The sequence below is a fragment of the Chionomys nivalis genome, chromosome 25 (assembly GCF_950005125.1).
Source record: "Chionomys nivalis chromosome 25, mChiNiv1.1, whole genome shotgun sequence".
In the NCBI taxonomy this organism is placed as follows: Eukaryota; Metazoa; Chordata; class Mammalia; order Rodentia; family Cricetidae; genus Chionomys; species Chionomys nivalis.
In genome coordinates, this window is record NC_080110.1 from 6,167,518 (window position 1) to 6,188,395 (window position 20,878).

Consider the following 20,878-nt stretch of genomic DNA (forward strand, 5'->3'; position numbering starts at 1 on the left):
GTGACCATTTAAAATACTTAATTAAAATAATGTTTGCAAGATAGCTATGTGTGTTTTCATGTGGGTAGAGCTGCTTCTAGGAGGTAAACTTACAATGTGTTCTTGTTCCTCACTGTCTACATAGACCCTGGAGCTACTTAACATTTTTACTGACTGAAACTGAAGTCTAAAACTTAATCTTTCATATATGTATGTCTCATTCCAGTGCAAGGTCATAAAAAGAAACATATATCACATATTCTTTGTTCTTAAAACTTTACACTCATGCTTATATATGTTACATATAAGGGGATAGGCTGGTAGTCTTATAATCTGTCTCTTTTAATAAAATATGAACTGTGTTAATCCATAACTAAGTATCTCTATGCAAAAATATAATAAATCCAAGAGATTAAAGCTAGAATTGAATAAGATTCTTAATTTTTTCCTGCCTTACTCTTAATTCTATATTTAGTGACTACAGAAACTCAAACTATAAGGGCTGAGAACATGGCTTATTCGTGAAATCACTTGCTGTACAAGATTGAAGACCTAAGTTCAATTTTCAGAGCCCATGTAGAAGTCAGACGTGCAGTGTTGTAAGTGTCTGTAGTCCTGGAGCTGAGGAAATGGCAAGTGAAGACAGGCGAATCCCTGGAGGCTTGTGGGCCAGCTGGCCGACATGGTGGCTACCAAGAAAGACCCTGTGCCAAACCAGGCGGAAGGTGAGGGCCCACACCTGAGGTGGTTTCTTGACCTCCACATGTACACTATGACACATGTACAACCATATTTGTGCATGTACCCCACACACACATAAGCACACACTCACATACTGTGATAGCTAACCTGGTTGTCAGCTTGCCTACATCTGGAATCAACTAAACCCAAGCTTGGCACCCCTGTGAGGGGTTTTCTTCATCAGATTCTTTGAAGCAGGAAGACTCAGCCTAAATCTGGCCACTCCTTCTGGGCTGCCCACATAAAAGGACATGGAAGATGGAAACATTGTTTTCTGTCTGTCCTCCCTCTTCTGTTGGCAGGTTTATTTATATTGATCTGTGACTAGATTCCAGCATAGACCAAAAACCAGCAGCAGCCCAGGGTTCACTCTGGGCTCTAGCACCAGGCTGACCTGCAGAGATTCAAGCCTTGTGGCTGAGCAACTACTGGATACTTAAACTTTGTGACAGGAGGCAGCCATGGTGGACTACGTACCAGACCATAGCTTGTAAGCCACTCTAATAAATCCCCATTTTCACATTCACACTCATATGTACACACACACACACATTGAAGAAGGACGCTTAAAGGAAATCCCACACTAGCTCAGAACTGAGAATAATAGATGGTTATTTATTTAGGGGTAGATTCACAGGTCACAATCCTTTGCTGAAATGGAGAACAGCAACCACAGCTGGAAAAGAGGCCGGACACGCACTTTACATCAGCATAAGTAGTATAAGAGGCCACGCCCAAGTGGGCGGGTAACTTAAAGGCCACTGGTGGTAGGATTTCCTTCAGCAACACTTTTCATTTTTTCTGTTCTGTTCCTTTAGAGAACCTAGATTTTATGCACTCATTAACTTAATTAAGTTCTAAAGAGAATACAATCTATAAAAGTTGAATTTCTACCCACTTGTCTTATCTTTCAACACCCTTTAAAGCAAAGCCAATGTTTTCAGTCAATGCTCTTCTTACAAAGAAGAGAATGTCCCATTGCTGCACAGATGAGGCTCGAGAAATATTAAGCTCCTAGCCCTACTTGTAATTTTATATTCACTTCCCTTTTAATCTATGTAATAATTATGTCCTAGAGTCAGGATGGGGGGATGACTCATTTTTAATTCCATACACCTGTTTTAATTTTGGCATACCCCCTTGCTGACTCTAAGACCATACCTGCATCTGAAGTCCACAAAATAGAATAAGAGCTAAATTGTTTTTATTTTCCTTCTTTCTTCCTTTCTTCCTTCCTTTCCTCCTCCTCTCTCTCTTTTTCCTTCTTTCTTTTAACACATTCCACTGCCCATTATGTAGCTCTGGCTGTCCTGAAACTTACAGAGATCCACCTGTGTCTGCTTTTGGAGTTTGGAATGAAGGGTGTTCTACTATGCCTGCGTTAGATCCACTTACAATACCAACGTTACAATCTTTAAAAGAAAATCTCAAGTGCATAAAACATCCACTCCTAAGTACATGACATTTATTTACATCTATTTCAACCTCTGGGTGGAAATTATAGATGTATGTTTGACCATGATCAGGAAAGTAGAACAATTGTATTTTACAAACCTGAGTACTATAATTCTACATTATTAGGACAAGTTTTAGTCATAGTAATGCAATACTGACACACACACACACACACACACACACACACACACACACACACCCTACATCTCATGAGGAAATTTTCTATCTTTTTGAAAAGAAAGAAGGTAGATGATGTTTTTAGTTTTCGTACATCTCTAACAAAAACATGGTTGATTTTCTTCAAGTCCCTTTTCTCTGCTGTTCTCAGAACTCTCAGGACAGGGCTGGGAATACAGCTCAGTGGTAGAGGGCTTGCTAGGCCTGTATGAGGCCCATGTTTGATCCCTGGTGGAGACGGAGGCAGGAAGTGGTTGGGAGGAAGAAAGAGAAAGGATTCACCAAGAATTCTAAGATGCGTGGATCGGTCATTTCCTTTTCCTTACATGCAATTAACTTAGTAAAATAAACAAAACTAAGAATAAATCTACAGAAGTGCTGAAAATTGCAGTGTTATTATGGGATATTCTCAAAAATCAATATTGTTAGATTTAGACAAAACCAAAGGTGGAAATGCACAGTCCAGCAGGAGGGAGGACATCATAGGAGTCGTAAATGAGTTTGATATTCTTAGAACCCTGAAGGAAATCTTGAGGGCATGGTTATCAAAGCCAGCTAGAAGTGGTCAGAGCAGCTGAGAACATTAGCACCTTGCATATGGAGCAATGGGTTTCGCAGTTTGTTCAACCATAATGGTTACTGCCTAGGTGCCAACGGAGCCTCTGGACCTCCTAAGGAATTACCTGTAGCAGGAGGGCTTGTGGCGTCACACCCTGGTGATCAAAGTGAGCCACCTGAAGAATGACAGACACCTAGATTCCCACCCCTCTAATAGGGTTAATTTTTTAAAATTTATTATTTTTTTAGAATTTATTCTTCTCTCATATATTGCAACCCCTACCGTGGTTTGTGCTCCCTCCTCTCCTCCCAGTGACTCCCACTCCCACCTCCATCTCCCCCAGATCCTCTCCTTTCCCTTCAGAAAAGGGCAGGCCTCTCAGGGATATCAACCAAGCATGCTATGTCAAGTCATAATAAAGCTAGCCACATTCCGACATATTAAGGCTGGATGGGGCAACCCAGAAGGAGGCAAAGGGTCCCAGAAGCAGACAAAAGAGTCAGGACAGCCCGGTTGCTGCTATTAGGAGTCCCCAAGAGCACCCAGTCACACAACCATAACATCCATGCAGAGGACCTAGGGCAGACCTATGCGGGCTCACTGGTTGTCGACTGAGTCTCTATGAGCCCTGGTTAGTTAATTCTGTGGGCCGTGTTCTTGTGGTGTCTTGAACTCTCCAGATCCTATAACCCTTCCTCGCCTTCTCCCCGAGCTCTGCCTAATGTGTGACTGTGGATCTCTGCGTCTGCTCCTATCAGCTGCCGGATGAAGCCTCTGATGGCAATTGTGCTAGGCCCTGCACACAGCTAGATTCTGCATAGGAAAGAAAATATGTGACATTTGTCCTTCACTGATTTTTCTGTGCCACTCATTTTCCTGGAGATTACATACTTTTGCTCTTCTTTAAATCTGCAGAAGACGCTGTACATTTGTGCCATATTTTCTCTATATGTACATCTGTGAATGCACACCTGAGATCAAGCCATAACTTGACCATTAGGTGTTTGTGTCTCAATAAACATAGCTATTCTGGTATTGTTGGTCTATCCTGACTTATGTTCCTTTTGGTATGTATGTATGTATGTATGTATGTATGTATGTATGTATGTATGTATTTGGTTTTTCGAGACAGGGTTTCTCTGTGGCTTTGGAGCCTGTCCTGGAACTAGCTCTGTAGACCAGGCTGGTCTCGAACTCACAGAGATTCGCCTGCCTCTGCCTCCAAAGTGCTGGGATTAAAGGTGTGCGCCACCATCGCCCGGCTTGGGTATGTGTTTAAATGGGTCTTCCATACTGATTTCCATGGTGGCTACAGTCTTTTCCACGTCAACAGTGTGTAGAGATTCATACATAAATATATACATACACACACATACATACATACACACCTTTGGCAGCATTTGTAATGACAGGCTTTTAAAATTACTTGGGGGCATTTAAAAGTTTAAGGCAAAGCAAATTTTGTCTTTAAAATGCCTGAAAATGGTTTCTTTTCCTTTAGGTTCTCTGCACTGTCTCCAGAGCTTAGAGAAGGGCTTGGCACATAGCCAAGGGCTAATGTTCATCTGTTGAATGAACCAATAGAAGTAGAGTAAATGAAGCTTCTCAATACTCCCAGACTAAACACAAGAAGGCTCAGCATAGCCATTTATAAAGGGCTGTAGAAGTAAGACATAAAGCTGTCATTGGGGAGTGCCCTGTTAGCATAGGAATAAAGACCAAGGACACCATCACACAAACCCAGTCTACATCCAGAAATGTATTATATGATAAATGGACATTTCACATTAGTACAGAAGTCAGGATACTGGTACAACAGGATGTCATTTGGGGAAAATATTTGTAATTAAATCCCACTTCCCAAATACTGTATACTCAGAATGTGCCAAGGCTGAAGAAGGCCCTCAAAGCAAATACTCTGGCTGCTCATTTTTACCATCTAACTTAAAAAAAAAAAAAGTCCATATGAAAACACCTCATTGTATTGAGACACGGAGCCTGTGGGGAGGTGTCTAGAAAGTGTGTCATCCTCTCAGGGTCCTGTTAGTGTCCCAGCGAGTGTTCTGATAGTCTGCAATCTTTCCTGAGAACTCATTCTGCATCTCGGTTCCACCTGACTGGTTTATCTACTATCACCATCGACTTCTGCTAGTGCCCTGACAACACGTCTCCGCCCTGACACCAGTATGTCCCTCCAGGTCAGCCTGACATTTGGTTAGGACAGCGTGTGAACCCTTCTAATTGAACTAGGCAATTTCGAGTGCTTGGAAATCAACTTAAATTTAAGTAAGAGGCTTTTTCAAATGCCTATTGGTTTAAGTGATTTGAAAAGAATAAAGGAAACATAAAATGGAAGCTTAAGGAAAGTTTGGAAGGAAGAATCATATTACCTAGTCAGGAGTTCTTTCTCTTTCTCTCTCTCTCTCTCTCTCTTTCTTTCTTTTTTTTTTTTTTTTTTTTTACAGTTTCTCCAAATTATTTATTAGAATGTCTGACTCAAGGAACTATAATAAGAATGCCACCAACTATTGTCCAGTTTATGCTTGACATGACATTTGAAAACACTGGACCCAGAGCTTGAACTGCTCAGTCCAAAGTGGGAAAGTAACTGGATGTAGACTGGGAAGAGCAGCAGCTTGAATGGGCAGACCTCAGGCTGACAGACCTGGTCTCCAAAACCAGTTCCCTCCTGAACTTCCACATTCCTGTTTCCAGGTTTAATGTCCTTATACGTAAGAATACCCCAGACTCAATCTGAATCACTGTCTGTCTCAGCTTCTTTCACATCCACACTGAATTTATACTCCTGGTCAGAAAGCAAAGGTGGAGCTAGACTTTGTGGCCCCAGCCACAGGAGGCCACAACTACACCCTGTACTTCATGAGTGATGCTTTCTTTCTTTTTTTGATACATTCTAAAGCCCAAAAGCTCAAACTCCTTTTCTTTATTTTATTGATTTTATTGAGCTCTACATTTTTCTCTGATACCTTCCCTGCCTCTCTCCTCCCCTTCAACCCTTCCCCATGCTCCGAATTTACTCAGGAGATCTTGTCTTTTTCTACTTCCCATGTATTTAGATCTATGTATGTCTCTCTTAGGGTCTTCATTGTTGTCTAGGTTCTCTGGAATTGTAATTTGTATTCTGGTTTCCTTTGCTATAATGTTTAAAAACCACTTATGAGTGGATTAATCTCTGGGTCTTCAATTCAGTTCCATTGGACCTCCTGTCTGTTTTTATGCCAATTTCAGGCTGTTTTCAGTACTGTAGCTCTGTAGTAGAGTTTGAAATCAGGGATTGTGATGCCCCCAGAAGTTCTTTTATTGTACAGGAATGTTTGGGCTATCCTGGGATTTTTGCTTTTCCATATGAAGTTGAGTACTATTCTTTTAAGGTCTGTGAAGAATTTTGCTGGCCTTTTAATGGGTATTGCATTGAATCTGTAGATTGCTTTTGATAAGATTGCCATTCTTACTGTGTTAATTCTACCTACCCAAGAACCTCGGAGATCTTTCCACCTTCTGGTGCCTTCTTCAATTTCTTTCCTCAAAGATTTAAAGTTCTTGTCATACAAGTCTTCCACTTGTTGGTTAGAATTACTCCAAGATATGTTATGCTATTTGTGGTTATTGTGAAGGGTGATGCTTCTCTGATTTCTTCCCCAGCTCATTTATCATCTGTGTATAGGAGGGCTACTGGTTTTTTTTTTGTTTGTTTGTTTTTTTAGTTAATCTTGTATCGTGCTGCATTACTGAAAGTGCTTATGAGTTGTAGAAGTTCCTTGATAGAACTTTTGGGATTGCTTATGTAAAATATCATATCATCAATAAATAGTGAGAGTGTGACTTCTTCTTTTCTGATTTGTATCCCCTTGATCTCCTTTTGTTATCTTATTGTTCTAGCTAGGACTTTAAGAACTATACTGAGGCCGGGCTGTGGTGGCGCACGCCTTTAATCCCAGCACTCGGGAGGCAGAGGCAGGCGGATCTCTGTGAGTTCGAGACCAGCCTGGTCTACAGAGCTAGTTCCAGGACAGGCTCCAAAAAAAAAAAAAAAAAAAAAAAAAAACCCTGTCTCGAAAAACCAAAAAAAAAAAAAAAAAAAAAAAAAAAAAGAACTATACTGAACAGATATGGAAAGAGTGACAACCTTGTCTTGTTCCTGATTTCAGTGGGATCACTGTGAGTTTATCTCCATTTAGTTTGATGTTAGCTTGCTATATATTGCCTTTATTATGTTTAGGTATATTCCTTGTATCCCTTCTCTCTCCAAGGCCTTTATCATGAAGGGATATTGTATTTTGTTGGAAGCATTTTCAGCATCTAATGAGATGATCAATTGGTTTTTATTTTTTCAGTTTGTTTATATGGTGGATTACATTAACAGATTTTCATGTGTTGAACCATTCCTGTATCTCTGGGATGAAGCCGACTTGATCGTGGTGGATGATGGTTCTAATGTATTTTGGATTCGATTTGCATTTGCCAGTATTTTATTGAGTATTTTTACATCAATGTTCATGAGTAAGTTTGGTCTGTAATTCTCTTTTTTAGTAATGTCTTTCTGTGGTTTGGGTATCATGGTAATTGTAGCCTCAAAAAAATAGTTTGACAATGTTCCTTTTGTTTCTATTGTGTGGAACAATTTGAGGAGTATTGGTATTAATTCATCTTTGAAAATCTTGTAGAATTCTAAGCTGAAACCCATCTGATCCTGGTCTTTCTTTGATTGGAAGACTTTTGATCACTATATTTCTTTAGCAGTTAGAGGTCTGATTAATTTGCTTATCTGATAGTGATCTAATATTGGTAAGCGATATTTATCCAAAAAGTCGCCCGTTTCCTAGGAGTTTTCTAGGAGTTGTCTTTTATTTCAGTCCTAAGTGGACCACATGCATGTGCTCTACCATATGGCACGCGCTTCCCGATGTTGTGTCAGAATGTATTCCACCTCCATCTTCATGTTCCACAACACTTCTATAAGGGTCTGACTGGTGACGATAATTCACAGTAAGTATAGCACAAACATACACCCTCACTCTAGCAATAGAATATTCCTCATAATTCCGTTTAGGCATTTCTTGGCTGAGAGGAGTCTGGCTTCTTTGCTTTGTACCAAGTGAATCCCACTGGGCCCTACTTACAGGTGTGCCCTGTGCTTTGATATAGCGCCTTTCGCTCTAAAGCATGTCTTCGTATCTGACTGTTGTGCCAGTGAGGTCTGTGGGGCAACGGAGCTTCTGCTTTGGCTTTGAGTCACTCACCTATTACCCTGCCTTCTGTGGCATCAACCTTTAGGGTGGGATTCTTGACCAACCCTCTTAAGCCTGATACACCCATCTACCCTAATGACTGCCAGGAAGGGTTTAACCATCACACTGTGAAAAGCCCCATGCTTTAGGGACCAAAACATGGATAACAAATAAAAATATCCTGTAGTGAGAGACCATGGGAAATGGTGGGTTTGGGGGGGGGCAGGACTGCTTTTTTGGTACCCTCCCTCAAGTAGAAACCCAACAGTGGATTCCCTGACCTTAGCGTTCCCTTCCTGCAGCTCTTTTATGTGTGGTACTGTCTTTTGTGTTCCCTGCAGCTCCTATATAGATGGTTCCGTTTCTTCCCATGCATCACTTCTCCTCCCACTGAAGAACTATAATGTTACTTCTTTATTGCTCTGGCAGTACTTGCCCTGGTGTCTGCAATTAGTGCACACTCAGCAATATTTGTAGGATGAATTAATGCCGCCAAATTAGCCTATTTATCTTCATAATTGCATAACTACTTGTGTTTTAATGCAATTAGAATTGTGGACAGCCTAGGCTTAGAAACATGTATTTAAGAAACCTTTAGGTGGAGACTATAAGCATCAGTAGTCTTGACCCTTAGAAGGCTCATGGGAAGGAGCATTAGTCGGAAGGCAGTCCATTGCCTGTATAGAAAGGGAAGCAAAGCACAATACAAAACAACAAAGCAAATTCTTGACTGATGGACATATCTGTTTCTATTAGTGCCCCTGTAATAGCTTGTGCCTCCTTAATGGCTGCTCCAGAGAACAGTGGAAAGGACATTGAATGTGAAACTGAGATTCAGTAGCCCCCAGGGTAGACATTTCATGAGAAACCAAGCCTGACATTAAATCCTCATCTTTCATCCTTCAGAAGCAACTGCATCTTGTGTGGGCACTAATCTGAATTCTGTCCCTGAGTGGTGTCACGATAATAAATGACTTGCCTGCTTCTGTACAACAATATTGTGCCTCTCAAGGTTTTTAAATAATAAAAGTATGAAAGAGTAAGGCATCTTGAGATCATTTCATGCTCTCTCTATGTTTTTAGATAATTTACTTCTACACAGTGATGTAGAAGAAACACAGAATTTGAGGTTTTTTTTTTTGTTTTGTTTTTTTTTTTTTTTTTTTTTTTTTTTTTTTTTAAAAATGATGTCTGAAGATAGTGATCCAAACATGCTGGAACAATGAAAACACTAATGAAACAATGGCTGTTGTCCTATGAAAACATGAGTGGATGATAAACTTAGTGAATAAAAATTAACTCTTATTATTTATTGCAAGAAAGAATATTTCACTTCTATCAACTAGAATAATTAAAAGTTAAAACTTGGATTGGGTTTATTTTTTTTTTTTGGAAAATGTACATAGATCTGAGGTCCAAAGGGTTGTACTTTTTCTTAACTACAATGTTCTAAGCTCTAGTGGGCAGGAAGAATGGGAAATTATTAATACTGTTGTAGAAAAAACCCAGAAGCCTCCTATGGGGAGTAATCCATGACCGACAGAGAGCATAGATTACATCTGCAATTGCTCCATGATTTTAACTTTTATGTTTAAATTGACTTTTCTTGCTATTTGGGGATTAATTAAAATCCTTAAGAAAATCAAAGTTCACTACAAATACCAAGTAGATTCATAGATCCTAGTAAATGTTCCCTATAACTTTACTTAATTCTTGTGATTTAATTCTAGCATATGGTACTTGGGGATACTATCTAATGCCACCAATTCCTTGGACTATATAAAAAATCAAAAAATAGAATTGCCTTAATTATACTTCAATGTTGAAGGGACCTTTTGATATTTGTCTCTGTCTCCTCAGGGTCCAGTGAATGACAGATGTTTAATGAATGTTGAAGGAAAGGTGACTTAAAGTTGTAACTTTCAAAATTGATTATTTAGAGAGATGCTGTGCGTTTGATTTTATGATCTTCTGTGGAAATCAGCTAGCCTAAAGTAGCATGTTACCTACATATTAGCATAAGGTCATAGGATTTTCAATTATACAACTTTTCACTATCATCAACTGATTGACTGGTGTCTCTCTGTCGTTCTGGCTAGTTTTATGTCAAACTAGACACAAACTAGAATCTTCAGAGAGGAGGGAGCCTCGACTGGGGAAATGCTTCCGTAAGATTAGGCTCTAGGCAAGCCTGTAGGGCATTTTCTTAGTAGTTAATGAGGGAAGGCCTGCCCATTTTGGATGTGCCTACCCCTGGGCTGGTGCCTCTGGGTTCTATAAGAAAGCACACTGGACAAGTCATGGGGGCAAGACAGTGAGCAGTACCCCTCTGTGGCCTCTGCATCATCTCCTGCCTCATGTTTCTGCCCTGCTTGTGTTCTGGTCCTTGCTGCTTTTGTTGGAAAACTGGTATGTGGAACTGTGGGGGAAATAAGCCTTTCCCCTCACGTTTATTTAGAGAGTGAGGTGTGGCTGAAGACAGGAATGATTGTATTAATGCTCTTGTCTTGTTTATTTTAGCCGAAACAACGAACATCTATTGTGTCTTCTCTGGATTTCCAGCGAATGAATCATAACCAAGAATACTTTGAAATCAGCACATCTACAGGGTGCGCCAGCTTTCCTTCCAGTCCTCCAGTTAGTCCGCCCACCTCTTCCGTCGGAACCACAGAAGTCAAGAACGAGGGAGCTGAGAACACAGGTAAAACAGATCACTTTATGCAAGTATACTTTTGAGCTTTAAAAAAGTCTTTATGAGCTTTGGTGATTAAGAGAAATCTTCATCCAAATTTTATTTCCGGTTCACATTTTATGAACAACAGTATAGGGTATTCATATTTTTATCATGGCAAGGGTGTAATATTGTTTTTAATACAATAGTGGTCTTTCTAGTGTTGACATTAATGTAACAATTTAATATTATTATGGTTGTAATAAAAAAGGGCCTAGAAATGCTTTTTTCTTCCACTGTTATTCACTACTCTCCCGCAGTTCTATCAGCTAATCAACAGTAGACCTGTTGATATCTGCTTTGAGACTAGAAAACCCTTACCAAGGGTGAGTTTGGCACTGTTGCTAAGATAAATGTCATCCGCTTAAACCCAAGTGAACTTGGAAAGGAGGGGTGTAAGAGGGAAGTAGTCCCGCCCACTAGGGAAAGCTTTCTGGTTCTAGCCAATCAGATTCACAGTGTTTCTGTTCTTCAGAGAAGAATGAACCAATAGCTAACTGATGAGGACTAGGATGTGAGAAGTATCTTCTTTTCTGTCTAATTCACAGCAAACAACTGTCCAGTTCTTTCCTTCCAAATAGTTTAAACTTGGTAGATATGGTTCACATTCATTTTAGAATCCTAAACAAAAGTCAGTTCCATTATTTAGACCATGTATCTGTTCAAACTGTCTATATATATATATATATATATATATATATATATATATATGTATGTGTACATGTTTAAGTCTTTTCACCAACACTACTATTAAAAGCACCAGAACAAACATTCTAAAAAATATACAGCTAAGGAATTATCTTCTCTGGGGTTCCAAGTAATAAGACCGATGCTCTGTAGAAGCCATAATCCAACCTTTCAGAGCAGCTGGAGAGAGATTTATAAAATGTAAATCAAGGCACACCATTGGTGTGTTAATGTGTGCCGAGGGATTCAGGTCCTTGTATGGCCAATGAAGCCAACTGTCACCTGGTTCTAAACTTGCTTTGGAACCTGACCTTCAGCACACTCACCCAGGCCTTCTTTGCAGGACCCAGGCTCAGGGACTTCGGCAGTCTGGTTCTTTCCACCTGCAAGCTGTGTGCTTTAATGCCGATGTTGTGGAGCACCATTTAGGTTTCGACTTGGTCACGCTTCTTCACATGATCTTCAGAGTGTACTATCTTGAGTAGCAGTTTTTAATATGATGAGGATCGTGGTAAGAAAGGAGCAAAAATAAATGCAACGGTTCCAATAATAAAAAAAAAAAAAAAACAAAAACAAATACTTAGTGCTCGGTGAGACAGTGTTCTTGATACTTCCCTTATATCAGCTCATCATAACCTTTGGTGGGCATACAGGTTGAGTGGTAGCTTCTATAGTGAAGGAAAGTCGGGCACAAAGAAGAGCAATAACAGCCTCCCACCCAAACAGTGCTGGCATTAAAACCTGGTGCCAGTGTCTCTGTTCCCTCACTTTTCTCTGTTGCTATGTTCACTTTGGTGATATCTGGAGGAGGACAGGGCCTTGCTGTGTAGCCCAGGCTAGCCTCACACTCATGGTCCTACCCTAGCTCCCTGTGTGCTGGAATTACAGGTGTGTAGCAGAACACCTGGTTTGTTCTACTTACTTCGATCAAATTTTCTCTCTTTTTTCTTCTCTGGTCTTGTCTGCATATGAAATAATGCCGATGGCTTTTCTGCTTAGCAGCTGTCTTGTCTCTACTTTCTAGAATGTAGACTAGGGTAGAAGGGTTTGGCACATCGTAAGCCTTGAAGTCAGGCTGCCTGAATTGATTACTAATTATGGGACAAGCTCAGCTTTTGGTGCTACAGATCTTCTCCTCTACAGGGAGAGTTAAAGAACAAGGAACTGATTAGATTTCCTTAGTCTACAGTGTAACAGTGTTTCTGAAGCCGCGATTAACATCACATCCTATCAGGTACTAAATTAGTGCTCGATAAATATTAGTAACTGTCCAGAGTAGTTGCAAAGAATTACAATATTCTCATACCTCCCCTTTGCCTACTCAAAACCCCACATTTCTTCAATGAGTGTATACTGTTTCTCGTATAGAAAAAAATGGTATAGGATCAGGAAGTGGGATTTGCCTTCTAAAGAGAGAGGGCTTTTTTTTTTTTTTTTTTTTTTTGGTTTTTTCGAGACAGGGTTTCTCTGTGGTTTTGGAGCCTGTCCTGGAACTAGCTCTTGTAGACCAGGCTGGTCTCGAACTCACAGAGATCCGCCTGCCTCTGCCTCCCAAGTGCTGGGATTATGTGAACCCTGGAAAGGATTCGAGGTGTATACAATTATTATTCATCCAGAACTTACTGGATGCTCAGTTCCAGATCTTAAAGCCCCCAGTGGAAGGAGTCGCAAGAATTGCTCTACTTTCCGTAATGAAAACCTTCACCAGCTTCCTTTTATTTCAAGCACAAATGTTTTCAAGGATGCAAATTTTCCAGTTATATTTGAGGTAGATCGAAATTTTGCTCATTTGTATTTTGTTTTTGCTTTAGTTTTTTGCCATTAAAAGTCAGAGCTGTAGGTATAGAGTCTGAGCCCCCGCCCCGCCCAAGAGGAGAGGGCAAGAACTCTCCTTTGCTACATCATCCAAAATGAGTAGCATAGTTGTTAGCCTGGGATGCTTTCTGTCTGCCTTCAGCTGAGCGGAAACCTAGCTGCTGCTCTCCAGACAGGTCCCGGCAGCCTTGCCATGACTTCATCCTGCAGGGCTCACTTGCACAGTTCACTGCAACCCCAGCAGCATACTGGTACTTTGTAATAGTGCGCAAAGATGATGCCGATTTGCTTTAAATTAAAAGGTAAAACTTTAAGATTTTTTAAGATATTTTTTTCTTGTCTAGTTGAAAAAGTAGTACTTTATTACCTTAGAGACAGGGTTAATTTGTTACGCTTTGGACTTAAGAACCTCCCTCTGTAGACCCTCCCAAGTGGCATGTATTGTGTGTTCCATCCTGGAGTTTTTCGGTATTTCCTATCAAATCTCTTTTCCATTCTTCAATTTGCTCTTTGGAAAAGAGAAAGTAAGATGACTTCCTTCAGTATCCGTGATAATATGTGGGTTAATTCATTTTTGTAAACTACGGAAACTAATATTCTTTAATATTTTCAGTTTTTATCTTTCCTTTTAATATTAATATACTTGAAATCTGCCAACTTTTTAAATGCAGGAGCGTCTTTTGTGGCCTTTTCTTGACTTTGAAGTATAATTTAATTAACTGTACATGTGCAGTTCATTTTATAAATGACGGTACAAAACATTAATCTTGACAAAAATGGCATTTAATAGAGCAAGAACGAATGTTGTTTTATTTTCAGCAGAGTGGCTTACACCTTAATCTACTGCTATTGCAGCCAGCAATTGCGACTCTGCAGTTACTGGTCTGCTTCTCTGGAAGCGACCTGGCCGCAGCCTGGCGGGAATTCTGTTCCCCCAGGCACTGACTTTGCTGCTGGTGCTAAAGGCAGCTTTAACTAAATAAGACTCGAGATTCAAAGGCTGGGGTGAAACACTGTTAGCTCAGAGAGGCTGAGTAGCAACCAGCTAGCCCTCTCTCCATGCTGACTTCTCCTGCAAGGGGCCATCCTTCAGCTCAGCAAAAACGAAAATAGCCACGGTACTCAAAACCCTGTTCTAGTATTTCCTGTGCCTCTCTCTGTCTCTCCCAGATTCTCTCTGATGCCCTCTGATGACTTTCTGTCAACTAGTTGCTAACTCATCCTCCTGCTCCAATGTTAATTTTATTTAATTAAAGCAAATGCTAATTAGGGATTCACAGCATTATCGAATACCCCTCCCTGCCCCCAACAAGCTATTAGACCTCTAAAGGCTGATGACAAAATTCTAGGTGAACCAACAGATTTATTTTGAGGGACAGCCATTGAAAAGCCTCCTGGACTGTGATTAAAGCTTCAATTTAGAAGTCATCAAGCAAGGAAAAGCTTTGGCAGTAAGTGTGGGAATCCTATGGACAGAATTGCATTTAACTAGGGAGGTTAGTGTTCATCTTCAGGAAGTGGACCTGCGGGGAGGATGGCTGTGGGGAGAAGCCGGTGTCAGTGGAGCACAGATACAAATGAATGCTGGATATGATTGCAAGAATGGAAAGAACAGATGGGGTAATGGATGCACCAAGGTGAGGGATGAGCTCAAAGAAGGACCTGCATTTTCCAGCCTAGGCAGATGAGCCAAATACAACTGCATTTCCTGAAATGCGGATGCCTGCAGGCAAGAAGGTAGTCTTAGGTCCTTGAAAGCCCAATTGGCAATTTCTTTTAAAGACTTTCTTACTGGGAGTGAAGAGTCACGTGGTCTAATTTCTGTCCTAGGAGGGTTCCTCTTACTGTTGTACTGAGAATGGACCATGAACTCCAGCAGTGGACAGTGCGACCCTTTAATACAGTTCCTCATGCTGTGGTGACTCCCAGCCGTAACATTATTTCTATTGCTACTTCACAACTGCAGTTTTGCCACTGTTATGAATCATAATGTAAACATCTGATATGTATGATACCTGATATGCAACCTTGTGAAAAGGTTGTTCCACCTCTAAAGGGGTCAAGACCCACAGGTTGAGAACAACTAATACAGATGTTGAGTGTGTATAGATAAGGAGGCCCAAAACTGAACAATGTGGAGGATGGGACAAAAGGAAGCCCCAACAAAGGGAGCAGAGAAGGAGCTACCATCCTTGGCCAGGGGAAAGTCTGGCGGGCATTGTATTCTGGGGTCAAGTGAAATAAGATATTAATAGATTTATAGGGAAAGAATGAGGGGCCATGGAGATGACCCAGTCAGTAAAGTTTCTGCTCCATGAGCATGAGTACTTGGATCCTCAGTACACACCTGAAACCTGGGCATGGCAATGGGAATCTGTTAACCCAGTGCGGGGGCGGGAAGCAGAAACAGATCACTGGAGCTTGGCCAATCAGGGTCATCAACTGGAAAACAATAGTCTCATTGAAAGACTGAAAAAATAAGGTGGAAAGCAATAGTAAAAGACACTGACATGACCTCTGCTCTGCATGTATACACACTGTGCACACCACACACACACACACACACACACAGAGCATACAAGGAGGAGGAGGAGGTGATGGTGAAGGAATAAAAGAGAACAAGGAGATGGAGAAGAAAAGGAGGGGGAAGAAAGAGGAAAAGGAGGAGGAGGAGAAGGAGAAGAAGAAGAAATAAGCAATTGGCTAATTGGCTCTGTTGACCATAGTTCCTACATGGGCTACGAAGAGGACTAGTTACTGGTGAATTTAAAAGTATAGAAGTTACTGATGACCTTGATAAGACCAACCTGATTAGAACTAATGGGGAAAACATCAACTTAATGTGTGCAGGGAAACAAGAGGTGAGGACTTAAAGAGGGCAAGGATAGACCATTGTCAGTCTCGCCAGGGAGTTCTTTCCAAAAGAATTGCAAACTTCTGCTGAAGGAGAAACAGGGAGGGGTATGTGAAATAAGGGGAAAGACTGACTTCAGACAGGAGTATCTTGCCAGCAGGAAGGATGTGTTGGGTGTGGGTGAAAATACCAGCAAGGTCACCATGCAGCAATCCACAGAAAATCTGATAGTGTATATATTTTCTGTTACACAGAAAGCAGTAGTTCCCGTTGGGAAGAGAGACAGCTAGAGCACAGCATCTGAGAAAGAGGTAAAATAGGTGCATAGGAGAAAACAGGCATGGAGCGACCCCCTACCCTGACCGACATAAAGGCCCAAGTGATGCTGTGTCATAAACCACAGAAAAGATTAGCCAGTGCAGTTCCGTGTTTCCTCCAGCCCAAGTCAACTGGGGGACCCAAGAGCAGAAAACTGAACTCTAGACAAGTTCTGGATTTTCTATATGGGTATACTGAAGTAAGCAATTGAAGAGCAAGAAAATAGGAATAAAGAAAAGATTGAAATTTGATACAGAATGGACATGGAGAAGGGAGAGAAAGAACAAAGAGATGAGTAACAATCAAAACACAATGGGGCCATGAGGGCTGAAGATTCCAGAGGGCAAAGACTTCTACAGTCAAAACTGAAGAAAGCTGGAATGGAAGTGGAGAGTCTGCAGTGGGAATGGACATGAGCCCAGGAGTGGTTTGATCTTGAGACTACGGTAGTAAGACTGGGATTAGTCTGTACCCCTCAAAACAGTATCTGTAGTTAGGTCAGTATGGTTTTCAAGAGGAGAGACTTAGTGTGAAGGGCCATATCTACATATACGTTAGTCTGTTCAAAATGCGCCCCCATGGAGCTCTCTGCTCCTGATCCCATGCATCACAAGTATCTTGTTCTCATATGGACTACATCCCTGACCTGAGAACCCATCTCCTTAGGATCTCAGTCTTAGAGTAGCTGCAGGTTTATGTGCTCCCCGCCCTCCCCGACATGATCAGGATGATTTTATTTTCTTTTTTAGTAGAAGTAGTGGTGGGATTTAAATGGTAGAATTCGGGGTCTATTTGAAGGTCGAGATAACATATTTTGGTGGTTGGATATAGGATATGGTAAAATGAAGAGATATGTATGATTCGAGCACTTTGGACCTTTTTAAACCATTAAAAGGATGGAGAGTTAAGATGGGGAAGGTTCAGTTTGGACATTTTAACCTAAACTTGGGTATCAAAAGAGTTATCTTAAATAGATAGTTGAGACAGTGGTTTGTCAGCGGGCTGAGGCAGAGTGGGAGAAACCATGTAATAATTGTATGTTCATTAAAAGCAAAGGGTAAAAATTTAAAAGCTCAAGAAATGGTGGCTTAGCCTGCAGTAGGGGACTACATTTCTCAGTAAGAAGACACTGGCGAGGTGTGTTGTGGATTTGGGGTAAGGGGAGAAGAGTAGAACAAATCCTGACAGATTCTCATGTCTTCTAGAAAGCTAATCCGGAAAGCTCTTTCCATATAAAGCATTCTGTGAATTAGCACTGTCTCAAGGGCACCTGCCAGGCAAATCAGCCGTCCTGGGTAACTAATTACTTCCAGTTCTCCTGTAGCTTCAAACCATCTACCTCCTGCTGGGGAAAACTGACGGGGGAGAGGAGAAATATTTTTTTAAGTAAAGTAGAAAAGTGCTTCCTTCCAAATGGAAGGAAAAACAAAACCAAGGAGCCATTAGGTACTCAGTAGCATAGGATGGGTTTCTCCAGAGAGGAAACACCAGAGACACAAAATCAGAATAGAGAGGGTGGCATGTGTGCTCCCACTGGGTAGAGATTGCCAGAAAGGGAGGCAAAGGCCTTCCTTCTAATTAGTTCACAGGGATGTGAACCAGACCCCCCTGAAGTCAAGACCTCTTTATTACAGCAGCTGCTGGACACAGCTTGCTGGGGGAGACTTTGGTCACAGATGACAAGAAAACCAAAGACAGCCTAGAAAATCTTTAAGTTCCAAACTAAGATGCAGTGTGCATGGACAGAAGGAAGTTAGGAGTTTGTGAGGGTGGTGTATAATTATGTGTTTTGGGACTTCCAGAAACAATCCAGTATTTCATTTTTTATATTTTCACAATTTTATACAAATATAAAGTGCTTTGATCATGATTGCCCTATTATTCTCTCATTACCAAACCCTTTCTCCCTTTCTCTTCCCCCCCCTCCCCCTCCCGCCCACTATGTCATACAGGAAGGCGGGATGTTTGCCCCTGATGCTTGACAAAGAAAGGAAAAGTTGTGTTGCAATAGTTGAAAACTGAAAACAGCAGGGACACATGCATGAAGTTGATATGTACATGTTGTGGGCTGGCTGCATGCCACCCCACCCAGCTTTCAGCTCAGTGGCCTTCTGAGGCCCCCTTCAGGAAGTTGTAGGAACTTGTGGATTTCATGAACAGTTAAGGAAAATTAAAAGGGTTCAGAAAATATGTTCCTAAGGCTATACTATTCCTTACCGTGAAGAACTACCAAGCTTAACAGGATGTGGCCATGCCCAGAGTCTCTAAGAGACTAGAAAGCCAGGCCTCCCAGTTATTTGCTTGTTATCCTTGCAAAGCCAGAGCCCAGCAGGAAACCCCAGGAAACGCACTCCTACCTCCCACTCACCTCTCCTGTGGAAATTTCACCAGAACGTGGTTGGGCCCTTTCTCGCCTGGGTCCAGCTTCTCGTGCGTCTGTACATCATTCTTCAGACCCCATTCTTTGTGTCAGAAGGTGGCAGTCTGCCTCCAAGTCCACCGGCTTGCTAAGGTACCTTGTCCTAAATGAGGACAAGTTTCCAGACTGTACTGGGAGCAGAAAGGATTTAGGCGTAACAAGATTTGCTGATGGATATGTATTCCCTTCTTTGAAATTCCTTTTATGTTGGACTAGCGCTACTAAACTTAAAAAATATATGAGAGCAACATATATGCTTAATTGATTCAGTAGCACAAATGCTTAATAAATAGATTCACTTTTTTATATCACTGTATTAATGTGAGTTCAGGTGGCAATCACAGCTCAGACCCTTAAACCTTCAGTACAAATCAGGAGCATCCAGGCGAAGTGAGTCTAGCTGGGCACCAGAATCTGAAATCCCTACGGTGACTCAGAGCGAGAAGATTGACTAGCCCCCCGTTTGGTGTGTCCTAGGATGGGAGAGCAGCACAAGCTGGGTGTGTCACTCTGGGGGACAGCCAGTGTTGAAGATCCCGCAGAGGCGAGGTAGCAGAGGTTGGGGGATGCAGTTCCAGAGACATGATGTTCTGAGAAGTCCTCCTTTTTTTCAGACTGCATTTTATTAACTCAGTTTTCTCTTGCTTTTACCCAGAGTTAATACAGGTGAAAATATAACTACTTCATTAGCTGGAATTTTCTATGAGAATCCAATTCGCCACAGCGTATATCTTCTCTTCGGTTACCCTACCTGTTTTGGTTTTATGAATAGTGTTTCTCTCTCATTTTATTTTCCTCTGCTGAGATTGCTTTCATCACTTGTCCTGATCATTATAACTAAATGTGAAATGGGGAGGGAGAAAATATGTTGATAATGTTTAAGAAGAAGATGTTGGGGGAGTCTATTTGGGGTTGAGTTCATGCTGCTGGCTGGGGGAGAAATCTCCTCCCTACCACTTATGGCAAAAAACTTCTACCACTGCTAACTCCGTTCCTCTGGTCACATCTGTTGCTGCAGCCTCCTGCTCTGTTCTTTATCCTTGGCTGTGATGGGAAGGTGGTCTGTGTGCTCACCTGACGCTAGCTTTTCAGAGGCTTTGCTTTTGTGTGACATGCCAGGGAGGATCTAGGGCAGAGCGAGAATCTCCAGGTGGCTTCCTACTGGATACGAGTAGCTCCTCACTGCTTTGCCACCTTGACTTTGGAAGCCTTAACTCTTCTGGTTGAGTCTCGACATCTGTGGCAGGGAGAATTCTAAAAGAACACCCGAGTTCTGCTTTCTGAGCCTTAGTCCTCTCTTCGAGTCCATCTGAGTTGTGATGTATGCTAGCCGCTGACAGAGGCAATGGGGCCTAACTCCATTGCGTGTTTAATGGCAAAGTTGGAGGGAGCTGCGAATTCAGTGAAGGTCTCCATCGTTGACTTTAAGTTAAAGGAAGGATTCTATCAGTTACCTTTGTCATTCCTGTGACAAACTCCTGATAGAAGTAACTTAACAGAGAGCAGAGGGGTGGGTGGGGGTGAATCTTGCTTGCCTTGTGGTGACCCACTTCCGCCAGCCAACCTTACCAAGGTTGCGCAGACTCAAAACAGCGCCCCCTGCTGGAAGCATGTGTTAAAACAAAACAAGACAGGATATGAACGGTTTAAGGGACAGTTAGTTCAGACTCAGCTACTAACAGGGTCTCCTTGACAAGGAAATATGGGACACAGTAAATGGAATAATTTATTATTGTTCTTTATTGCCATTATTATTTTTGAGACAGGGTCTCTCTATATAACTCTGGCTGTCCTGGAACTCATTCTTTAGACCAGGCTGGCCTTGAACTCACAGAGATCCGCCTGTCTCTGCTTTTCAAGTGTTGGGATTAAGGTGTGCAGCACCCCACCCAGC

General features: G+C 41.5%; 1 protein-coding gene across 3 annotated transcripts in view; it reads left to right on the forward strand.

Moving 5' to 3' along the window:
* Anks1b (ankyrin repeat and sterile alpha motif domain containing 1B) overlaps nt 1-20,878 on the forward strand; it is an 866,240-nt gene that overhangs the window by 311,978 nt on the left and 533,384 nt on the right. For all 3 annotated transcript variants that reach the window (XM_057757559.1, XM_057757560.1, XM_057757561.1), the window contains one exon: nt 10,681-10,861. In XM_057757559.1, the coding sequence (XP_057613542.1) occupies nt 10,681-10,861 (181 nt within the window). The remainder of the gene's footprint in view (nt 1-10,680; nt 10,862-20,878) is intronic.